We start from the raw sequence: 11,152 nt of genomic DNA, 5'->3' as shown, positions 1-11,152 counted from the left end.
CTGGACGTCGGAAAGGCGGACCCCCCCCAGCCACCAAACCCGTTGGCCTGGTGACGTCACCAGGGGTGGAGCTATGTGGCTCCGCCCCCGAGGCCGGGGCCAGTGCCCCCACCTCCGAGTCTGCGGCTCCCGCTGGACGCGGGGAAGCGGCCGCCCTGTGCAGAGGCTCCACGTCACAAAGTGCTGCAGTCAGTACCCCGCACTCCCCTTTAGCCCCTCACTCTCCACAGCATGTCCCACCCCTCTTTTTTTGCCCCTTTCTCTGAGTTTGAATATCCAAATGTCTGAGAGAGTGTAGGGACCCGGAGATGGGAGCGCAAATGGCACGCTGCCCGAAGAAGTAAATCCGATTCGAGATCTCCTTAATCCGTTTGCATTTCTACTGCCTATTTAATATCTCGATGTTTTCTCGTGTATTTTTGGAATATTTGGAGGGGTCGTTTTCTTTTCTTTTTTTTGTTTTTTGTTTTCTCTCTTCAGGGACTTAAAGTTGGCCGTTGCCTTCTTTAGTTTTTGATTTAAAAAACTGGGATTTAGTCATCTTTTCGTGCAGAAGGGAAAGAAACCAAAGCCTAACGGCCTTTAGAAAGGAAATAGCCCTGTTTGTTTTTCATTCTTAACTCAAGCTGTCGTCGTTAGCACCTTGCACCGAGCACAGACGCAGCTGCAGAAGCACACCGTTGCAGAGTAGGCTGCGTCTGCACGGGGCTTTGTGCCTGAGCATCAAAAGACAGTGCAGGTGTATGTGGATGCGGGTGTGCGTACGTGATGTACGTGTGTGCGTGTGTGTACGTGTGTGTAGCTCAACAAATAACCCCAAGGCGCATCAGGATCAGAAGGAGCCCCGCATACTATCAATGGCCTAGGAAATTTCCTAAAGCTCCGAGAGTTAGTAAATCTCTAGTATCCGAAAATCATCTTTGCAGAGGCTGGTTTCTCCGTGCTCTCCTGTCCCCCAAAACAGGTGTCGCTGTGTCTCCCCGGCTGGGGTGTCCGAAGTCGTGAAATTCACAGAGGGCACACGGTGTATATTTCAGGGGCCCCACGTGTGCGGACCAAACCCCTAGGGCCCGGGCGTGTGCGCGCGCTCCCGTGAAGTGTGAGCAGGCGGGCACGGGGGCGCTCTGCTTGCGGGCGTGCGCGAGTGTGTGCGTGAGTGTGTGCTCACGCGCTCTAGGCTGCGCCCAGAGCTCAGCTGCTGGGTTGGAGAGAAAGAGGGTAGGCAAGTGCAGGGGGCAGGAGGCTGAGGGGCGGGGGGATGTCGAATTAATAGAGCTGCTTTAGCTGTTTTCCCTCTCCCGTTCTCGCTCGTTTAAACCCCACTGCAACGTAGGGATAGGGGGCTGGATTCTCTGTTGAGCTGATGGAGGAGGGGGAGCAAGTTGAAACAACCGAGTGGGCGCGCCAGGACTCCCCGGCTCCAGGCGGAGAGGGAAGAGGGAGCCCCTGTTCCGCACAGGGAGGAGGCGGGGTTCGGGGGCCCCGGGAACGGCGAAGAGGCGGGGGTGGCCGCGGGGACGGGGAAGTGGTCACCCCCGGGAGGCGAGAATTCGTTTGAATCGCACATTAATTGGAGGTATCTGATTAATTCCAGCTTCTGATGACTATAAATGGCGATTCTCTACCAAGGTGTCTTTATTTAAAAAAAAAAAATCATTCCGTGTCATCCCCCACGTCAGGCCTGCTCGTGGGCGTGAGGCTGTACTTCCTCCGCCCCCTCCTAATGGAGTGAACCATTCCCAGCTCTTCCCCCCTCTCTCTCTCAGGCTCTCTCTCTCTCTCTTTCTCTCTCTCTCCCTCGCTCCCTCTCTTTCTCTCCTCCCTCTGCCTTCCCCGTGCATAAAGTCTCCGTTGCTCTTGGAACTTGTTGGCAATGCCTATTTTTCAGCTTTCCCCCGCGTTCTCTAAACTAACTATTTAAAGGTCTGCGGTCGCAAATGGTTTGACTAAACGTAGGATGGGACTTAAGTTGAACGGCAGATATATTTCACTGATCCTCGCGGTGCAAATAGGTAAGTGGACGCCCGGCCGGGCTTGCGGATGGTGGCAGACGGTAGCCGGCCCAGCCCGAGGCGCCGAGGGGGACCGACTGGCCCGAGGCTGCCCCGGGGTGCGGAGAAGCCGGCAAACCCCCGAGAGTAGGGGCATCGGTTCCTAGGGACTCGCGCGTCCCGAGTTGGTTTTTCTTTTTAAAAAAAGGGAGAGAGAGACTCCAAACGTTCGCCAGGAAACGTATGCAGCTGGCCGTTTTCAGGAGGGGGCTTCCCCCCCCCCTTTTTTCCCCCAAAGCGCACGTCCATTTTTGCTTCCCTTTCTCAGGTTAGACCAGGTTTTGTGCGCTCTGGGGCAATGCATTGGCCCCTGCGATACGGCAAGGTATTATTTTGAAGGGTCGAAAGGTGAATGCAGGAACAAGATGGCTAGGCAGCTAGAATGGAAAGTTTATGTGCAGAAAGCAAAGATATTTCGGGGCTCAGACTGCTGCATTTAGAACTTTGTCATTCTCCCGCCCCCCTACCCCCCATACCCTAGCTGCAGCGTTTGCACCGGGCACCGCAGACCCAGCTGGGGGGGGGGGGGCAAATTGAGAATGATAGGGAACCCCAGAGTACATATTTTAATAGGCTTATCATCGAGGAGGTTGAATTCAGCCAAATATACATGGATATAATTTTCTATGAATATTTGCCTGTTCCTTTCCACATAGGCATCCGAATTTTATATGTGGGAAAGGGTTAAGAAGTGTTTGCAATATGTCACGTCGGGTGTTTGTTATTTTTGTTTGTTTGGGGTTAATTATGACGGATTTATTTATTCCCCATTTTATGTTAAGGAATGTTGAGTCCTAGTTACACTGTTTTGGGGCTTTTGAAAGTTCACATTTTTCCATCCAGAATGAGGAAGATGTGATGGAAGACAGCACTAGAAACCCCACTTCTTCGATGCAGGTTGGAGCATTAATTAACCTGACCTGAAAGTGAAAGTGAAGTAGATTATTAATAGAATGGACAAGAGAAAAAATAGAAACTCTTCAAACGGGTTTTCTGGAGACCGAGAGAATTGTTGCCTCCTATCATTTCAGGCTGTAGCATTCTTTACAGACAAACCCTTGCAGTATTTGGATAGGAGGATGCTTTAGGGAGTGGGGAAGCAAAAAATGAATAATATTTTTCTCCATGAGAAATGTGGAGGAAACAGGGTTTAGAGTTATCTAAACATTAAGATGGAATCTTTGCAGTAATTTTTAATGCATTTGACATGATTTTGTGTATGTGATTTTTTTTTTTTTGCATGAACATTACAGGGATTTTAGACTCTGTGCAGGATGTTGGCGTTTTCCTTTAATTCTAAGAAATGACTTGATATTTTGAATCTAGTTCTTTTGAATCTTTGACATTAGTGCAAAGAGATTCAATAAAAGTAAATAATTATAACTGCAGCAAATCCCTTAAATGTGGAAAGTAAGTGAATGTGGCATTTTGCAATTAGCCTGCATATTTTTAGAGAGCAAGAGACAGCAGTTATTTTTGATATAGGGATTTTAAGTGGAGCAGGTTTGGGGCTCTGTTTTCCTGGAGGGAAATAACCTTACTGAGGAGGGGTTTAAAAAAAAAAAGCGATTGTGCATGCGGGATAGGATTGGAACACATTAACCTCGGTCGGAAAATGACCATTTGTTGGCTGTGGAATTGAAATTGAGCATGTTTGTTCCCGAATGTCTGCCCTTTCCCGCACCGGAGCCTCAATTTTTAATTCATGGCTGGGAGCTGTCCCAAATCATTGACATTTGGCAACAAAAGTGGGGGTTGGGAAGGGACGAGGAGATGGAGAGGGTGGTGAACGCAAATGAAGACACGCGGGAGGAAGTTTGAAATGAATGAAAGGTCGAACGAATGAATGAACGGATAGAAAAGGCACAAGACGCAGACACCGGAGAGGAGAGGGAAGGAGCCCAGGTCACCCGCCCGAGCCTCGCTGAAGCCGGGTTCAGGAAGGACAGCGAGGGTCGCACGGGCTGTGACCTGCTCGGATGCATGAACTTCAAAACACGTCCCGCGCGCAAGCTCCGGTCCTCTCACACCCAACTAGAGACGAAGCAGTTATAGTCGCGAAAAAAAATTTTTTTCACGACTTCTTATTTTACACACGCACACACTCACACATGCGCGGTGTGGAGGGTCTTCTCCTCCAGCAACGCCCGCAAAGATAACGTGACAGGAGCGCTTCCCGCCCCCGGCGAGCCCCAATTCCCCCTTTAAAATATTGTCGGTGCATCTTAGGGGCTACTTTTTCGCCCCTGAGTTTTGGGGGTGGAGGTAAAGGGTAAGGACAGACGGGGAGCTGGGTAGGGGATGGGAAGAGGGACTGTATTTTACTTCGGTTAGAGGCTGCAAAGCTGCATTCGTGGCATGCATTATAGAGGAGGCTGTGTAGGGTTCATTTCATTGTGCCTGCATTGTAGTAGAACAAAGATTCGTTTATTCTATCTCAATGTTCTATTTGATATTGCAGTCGCAAGGGCTTTTAATATTTCTCGGGGATGGGGGAGGGAGATTCATGAAGGTTTACGTATCTGCCGGAGCCGAGGTGGAAGTTAACCTTAGTCCCTTCCCCGGAGCTTCCCGTTCCGGATTAGAAAGCGCAAGGCCCGCCTCACTCTTCCTGCAGCAATTTGCAAACGGGGAGCTCTCGGAGGCTGCTGCAGGTTCGGTCACCTTCCTTCTTGTCTGCGTCTGGCCCGGCTCTCGGGGACCAGGGGCCGGGGGTGGTGGGGGCAGTGAGGTGTACGGTCCTCTTCGGAGACATTCACACACAAGCCCTGGAGGCCAGAACACCGCTCTGAAGGAGCCGGCACTCAGGGTCGTGGGTCCTGGGTCCTGGAGGCTGATTTCGATTCTGAGAGGATTTGCCCCTTCCCTCTGCTCCCCTAGTCCCAACCGCGCGGATCGATGGTTCTTGCGCCCCTCCTGGCCCCTTGGCGGGCTTTCGGCCGAGCGCCAGCAAACGTTTAGCCTGCTTCGTTGGCCTTGGGGTGGAGAGAAATGGCCTTGGCAGCGGCAGTCCGGCGCCGTGGGGTTTAACCGCCCCGAGGCCGGGAGCGAGGACTTCGGTGCCGCTTAGGTTACCTCCCTCCTTCCTCTCCTCTCCTGTCTTGGTCCCGGCGGCTCTCCCGCCCTCCGCCCCGCCTCACCCCCTGGAGGGAACCCGGAGCTAAAGGCCAAGAGCCCCGGGCGACTGCCACCTGGGCCCTTCTGGGTTAGAGCCTGGAGAGGAAAGATCCCACCCGCTGCAGGCGGATTGGTGGCTGGTTTTTCGGGGTGTGTGGTGAGCTGAACCGCGGACAGAGGTTCACGAATTTGGCCCCCGCAGAGGTAACCCAGGGTCACCCGTGCCAACACAGCCGTGACTCTGCCCGGCCCTGAGTGCCCCGACCACTGGTCACCCCCCCCCCCCCGCCCAATCTCTGGACACCAAGGCTGCTCTTTCTCTAGTGGGGTGGGGAGGGTGCCTGCGAGGATCTCACTCGGAACACATACTCCACGGTAGGCAATCAGTTTTATAATGAAACAATCCATTTCGATGGCTGCTGCTGGCTTCCAGAGACTTTATTAATTTAGTCATTCAGCAATGTTTGCTAAGCACCCACCAAGCACCGGGCGCCGGCCGAGGCTTTCTCACACGACATGGCCTGAGGTTCAGCTGCGTGGCCCCATGCTTTCCCGCCTCCTCACCCCTTCCTCGCCCCCTCACTCTGCTGTCGTTACCCCCTCTGTCACCTCACAAATGCAAGATTGCACGCCGAGAGCTAGGACGGACTTGCTGGGGAAGTGTTGGGAAACGAAGGAGGGAGTGAGGAGAAAGAGAGAAATAAAAGAGACGGGGGAGGTGAGAAGAGGGGGCGATGGAAACAGAAAAAGATGCAGAACGAGATGCGGGAGGGAGCTGCAGGAAAGGAATGGACTCGCCTCCCCCTCCCGCACCCGCTCACACGCGGACTGTCTGCACAAGACTGTAGTTGGCGGCGGGTCAGTCATTCTTGGGCCACGATTTTCATTCACCTTTAACACTGGCGCCCCGCGAGGCTGGGCGTCGAGTCTGGGGCTGGCGGGCCGCGGGGCTGCAGGGCAGGGTCGCGACGCTGCTGACCGGTGTCCCCTCCTCCCCGCAGCGTACCTGGTGCAGGCCGTGAGAGCAGCGGGCAAGTGCGATGCGGTCTTTAAGGGCTTTTCGGACTGTTTGCTCAAGCTGGGCGACAGCATGGCCAACTACCCGCAGGGCCTGGACGACAAGACGAACATCAAGACCGTGTGCACGTAAGTGTCCTCTTTGGCCTGTTGGGTTTCTGTTCTGGGGGGCGCTGCTGAGGTCGGAGAGGGCTTGCCTGCGGGCCTGCGCTCTGAATTCCCCACCAGCGCCAAGCAGTGCGTGCTGGGCTTTGGACGTTCGCCCTCAGGCCTCGGCCAGGGTCTGCTCTGGCCAAGGGGATCCTGTGGCCTGAGATGGGCAGAGGAGGACCCTCCCACGCGGGAGCCAGGCCCAGCCCTGCGCCTCCTCGCCCGCAGCCACAGAGGCACGGGCACTCAGCGCGCTGGAACCCGGAGCGAGGGGCAGAGACAACTGCTAGCAGTTCCTCGCTCTACTTTGAGGCAGTCTTCATCATTCTTTTTTTCTTTTTTTCTTTTTTTCTTTTTCCTGCGTGAATGAGTGGATTGCTGAGTACTCTCTGAAGAACAGTTGGTTTTGGTTTGAGGAGCATTTTAGGAAATACTAGGTTTGCATAAAGGAAAAGTCAAAGCCACTCGCTTGTTTTGTCCATTTCCCCTAATAAAACCCCCTTCCACTACACACCAAGAACATTCCAGTGTAGGCAAGGGAGCGCGGGTCCCTCTTTCTCTTTCTAAGAGAAGAGGCTGAAAGAATATTTTGTTTTGTGCCAATGATTTTGCCCAAGAAAAGTATGTCCTGGGCATCTGGTGACCATCTCTGCTGAGTTTGTGGCAGATTCTAGGTTTCTGATAGCCATCCCCTCGCCCCCCCTTCCTCTCTGCATCTGCTGGGTATGCCAAGGCCAGGGCAGCTAAGGGCTAGGAAGGAGTTCCTGGCAGTGGCTTTTCCCAGAGCTTGGCTGAAAAGCACTGCTCCCACTCGCAAAGGTGGTAACTAGGAGAGAGCCTTACTGTTGGAAGACCAGTGACATTTTAGCTGCTGCGTATCTGAGAAGTACCTCCATCCTCTGCAACACACACACCCCTCACTCACTTATTTTATTTTACTTTATTTTATTTTTCTAAAAGAGCTATAACTCCCACCCCTCACCCAATAATGGCCCTTACCAAAAAGCCAAGGCAAGAGGTGTTCCTTATTCCCCAAAGGTTGAAGAAACCATTTTCTGCACCATCCTTGGTATACAATGAAGTCCCGCTCTCTCCCTAATTCCTGGGGAGAGGGTGTTTATTTGTTTAAATTATGAGGAATTAAATTGGGGTCAATTTGGCCACACACTTTCCTAAATACCCTGGTGTCCACCAAAAGCCACAGCCGCTAGGTAGCTGGTACTTTCTGATCAGAAAAGGGACAGAAGGCTGGATCTGGGTTCCATACCCACCTACTTTAATTCCAAATGTCTGATGATAGGTAAGAATATATCTACCAAGCTTGACAAAAGGTTAGATATAGATCAGCTCCCAAATATTCTATTATTTACCAGAATTCAGTTATTCCAAGTTCTTTTAATTTTTTAGTAGGACTTGGTCCTGGAGGATGGAAGTGAGGAGGAACCCCCCTCTCTCAGAGGCTGCAGGCCACTGCTGGGTCTGGGCTCCCACTTCATTAATGGTACCGGTTGCTCGACACTCTGCTAAAGCCCACCATCTCTCAGTTCCATGTGGATATTTGTCCTTTTTCATCATATTCGTCTTCCAGGAGGGTCCTGTCCCCATCTGGACATGCATGAAGAAAAGGAGAGATTTAGATTTCCTCTGGGAGGTGCAATGACAGCAGAGAGCTACCCCTCCACCTCTTAATTTCTGTAAATCTTGCTATTTATTATGCATTGAGGAACCTGGAAGCCCTATGCTCCAGGCTCCCTGGTCCTCATAAATTAGAGACTCACAAAGGTCGTTAGAAAACAGCCAGAGCTCAAAGCAATCCAACAAGCATTTATATCTTTGCTATTAGCCAGAGGATGGGGTGGGAGTGGAAACGGGTAAATCAAACATGGTGCTTGCCTTCAACGTACTTACAGTCCAGGCGAGCGAGAAGAGGGAGAGATAGGAGAAAATACAACCAAATTGCGTGGAGGGCGGTCGCTAGTGACCTGGCGCTAAAGGCCCGGGTGAAGCGGGAGCCAGCCCGGAGTTACCGAGACGCACGGATCGACCCAGCACCGAAAGGAGACAGCGCCCCAGGAATCGATCACGGGTTGGAATTATATTTAGTCTCTGGATCTATTTTGGGTTCTCGGAAGAAAGGGGGACAAATAAAAAAGGACAGGTTGGTTGAAGGTTGTGGGGGCGGGGCTAGGAGCTGAGTCCAGGGAGAGGAAGTGGCTGAGGAAGAAGGCGCGGGTCTCCGGGAAGAGGCGGGGAGCGAGGACAGGGAGCGGGGTCCCTGGAAGGCTGGCAGGGGTGGGCACCGCGGCGGCACCGGAGTCCCGGCCTGGGGGGCTGCACACTACACCCGAAAGGCCGTGGGGAGGAGCCTTCAAGGGGTCCAAGCCCACGAATGACTCTGGAGGGGGAGAAGAGGAGGGACCGAGTGCGCAGGGCCGGGAGCACGGAGATTTGCAAAAGCAGGAGGTGGCTACAGAGCTGGCCCCAGGGCACCCACACTCACCGACTCGGGGAGGGGAGAGGCAGGCAGGAGTCTCCGGACCGAAGCTGAGCCGGGGGACTGTGGAGAGCGAGGCCAGGGGCCACGGAGGGCCGAAGAGGAGGGGGAGAGGAGGAGGAAGAGGAAGTGAGGAACCGAACAGAGGAAAACCGAGGGGAGGGAAACGGAGGAAGACAAAGAAGGGAAGAGGAAAGGAGGGGAAAATCGGAGAACGGGAAACAAAAGGAAGGGAGGAGGGAGAGTGCGGGCGAAGGCGAGAGAGTACCGCAGCGAGGAGGGGGGGGGGACACAGAAGGGACGAGGGGGAGGAGAAAGTGAGAAGCCAAGAGGGGCGGGCCGTGCTCTGAGCAAGTAACCCATCTTGCAAGCTAAGAGGCATTAATGGGCGGCAGCTTGCAAGGCTTAGCACTGTTTTCCTAGCTTTCCCCGAGGAGGACGAGCAATCTGTTTGCGCAGGCCGAGGTGCCAGCGCCGCGCAGCGGGTGCGGCCCGGCTCCCGGCTGCCGGGTCCCCGCCGGGGAGCGGGAAAGAGAAACCAGACGCCGCAGGGGGCGGCCTCTGCCCTCAGACGACAGCTTCCAGAGTGGGCCGAGGTTTGGCGCCGGGCGGGTGGAGAGGAGGTGGGGAGGGGGGGGGCTCCCAAAGAGGTTTGCGGAGGCCGCGACGGGGGGAGGCTCAGGGGTGCAGGCCTGGGTCCTCGTCGCGCCCCAAGTCAACCTGCTTCTTCCGTTTTGTTCTGTTCCTCGCCAGATACTGGGAGGATTTCCACAGCTGCACGGTCACAGCCCTTACGGATTGCCAGGAAGGGGCGAAAGATATGTGGGATAAACTGAGAAAAGAATCCAAAAACCTCAACATCCAAGGCAGCTTATTCGAACTCTGCGGCAGCGGCAACGGGGCGGCGGGGTCCCTGCTCCCGGCGCTCCCCGTGCTCCTGGTGTCTCTCTCGGCAGCTTTAGCAACTTGGCTTTCCTTCTGAGCGCGGGGGCCGGCTCCCCCCGCGCACCCACCCACACTCACTCCATGCTCCCGGAAATCGAGAGGAAGATCCATTCGTTCTTTGGGGACGTTGTGATTCTCTGTGATGCTGAAAACACTCATATAGGATTGTGGGAAATCCTGATTCTCCTTTTGATTTCGTTTGATTTCTTGTGTTTTATTTGCCAAATGTTACCAATCAGTGAGCAAGCAAGCACAGCCAAAATCGGACCTCAGCTTTAGTCCGTCTTCACACAAAAATAAGAAAACGGCAAACCCACCCCATTTTTTTTTTAATTTTTATTTCTTGGCACAAGAATCTCAGGAACGGCCCTGGGCCACCTACTATATTAATCATGTTAATACATGACAAATGATGGGCTCCTCCTAATAGGAAAGAGAGGAGAGGAGAAGGCCAGGGGAATGAATTCAAGAGAGATGTCCACGAGGAAAGCATATGGTGAATAAGTCACGCTCACGTCTTTCTTCCACAGTATCTTGTTTTGATCATTTCCACTGCACATTTCTCCTCGAGGAAAGTAAAAGCATAGATTGTTGGCTTTGTGGTTTAAGGATAGGAGGGACAGAGGGAAGGGATTGAGGAAATCTCGGGTGTCTAGGTAAAGGCTTCCAGAAGAATCGCTGCTAAAGTCACTGAGAGGTTAAGCTTTACCTGCTGTTGTCAATGCATCTTTCCAAGTCCACTGCCTTTATTTTCCCTCTTGTTTTAGCTGTTACACATACAGTAATACCTGAATATCCAACGGTATAGATCACAAGGGGGGGATGTTAAATGTTAATCTAAAATATAGTTAAAAAAAGATTTTGACATAAAAGAGCCTTGATTTTAAAAAAAAGAGAGAGATGTAATTTAAAAAGTTTATTATAAATTAAATTCAGCAAAAAAAGATTTGCTACAAAGTATAGAGAAGTATAAAATAAAAGTTATTGTTTGAAATGGGGGTGTCGTTTGTTTCCTGCCCCAAGCCTGCTTTCTTGGCCCAGTGCCCGGGGTTACCCCTAGGGACACGTGACACCGGAGGATACATGCACCTGTTCCCAAGCGTTGATAACCTTCCATTTTCTAGCAGACCCTCTTCAACTAGGTCACTTTGCCACTTTTCACTTCTTACTTAAAGAAGAGAAAGAGGAAGTTGTATTCTTAATAAATAAAAAGCAGAGATCTTTTCTAGGTGAGGTTCCGGGTAATTGGGCTTGCTCAAGAAAACACACGCAGGCCCAAGGCTAGCGCCCAGCCTGCGGCCCCCGCCTCAAGCGGGCCGGAGCCCTAACCACGATCTGTGCAGGCCGAATCCTAACCACGATTCGCCTCTTCCTCTGC

General features: G+C 52.7%; 1 protein-coding gene and 1 long non-coding RNA gene across 3 annotated transcripts; one reads left to right on the top strand and one right to left on the bottom strand.

The window, feature by feature from the left end:
* The first annotated feature begins 1,749 nt into the window (after positions 1–1,749).
* On the top strand, positions 1,750–10,768 carry NRN1 (neuritin 1). 2 transcript variants are annotated; one of them, XM_045811598.2, is made up of 3 exons: positions 1,750–2,012; positions 6,170–6,314; positions 9,583–10,768. In XM_045811598.2, the coding sequence occupies exons 1-3, from the start codon at positions 1,958–1,960 to the stop codon at positions 9,809–9,811; spliced, it is 429 nt and encodes a 142-aa protein (XP_045667554.1). In that variant the 5' UTR covers positions 1,750–1,957; the 3' UTR covers positions 9,812–10,768. The 2 variants fall into 2 exon arrangements, with proteins under 2 accessions (XP_045667554.1, XP_087714046.1); XM_087857920.1 differs by lacking the exon at positions 1,750–2,012 and adding an exon at positions 4,558–4,705.
* LOC148107314 (uncharacterized) lies at positions 7,711–9,084 on the bottom strand. Its single transcript, XR_015722539.1, has 2 exons — positions 8,836–9,084; positions 7,711–7,940 (listed from the first exon to the last, which is right to left on the bottom strand). It is a non-coding gene; the product is annotated as an uncharacterized LOC148107314 (long non-coding RNA).
* Positions 10,769–11,152: the final 384 nt, after the last annotated feature.

The sequence above is a fragment of the Ursus americanus genome, chromosome 32 (assembly GCF_024610735.1).
Source record: "Ursus americanus isolate L20-20 chromosome 32, mUrsAme1.1.p, whole genome shotgun sequence".
Lineage (NCBI taxonomy): Eukaryota > Metazoa > Chordata > Mammalia > Carnivora > Ursidae > Ursus > Ursus americanus.
Note: the sequence above shows the minus strand (reverse complement) of the source record. Positions and strands in the feature narration are given on the sequence as shown.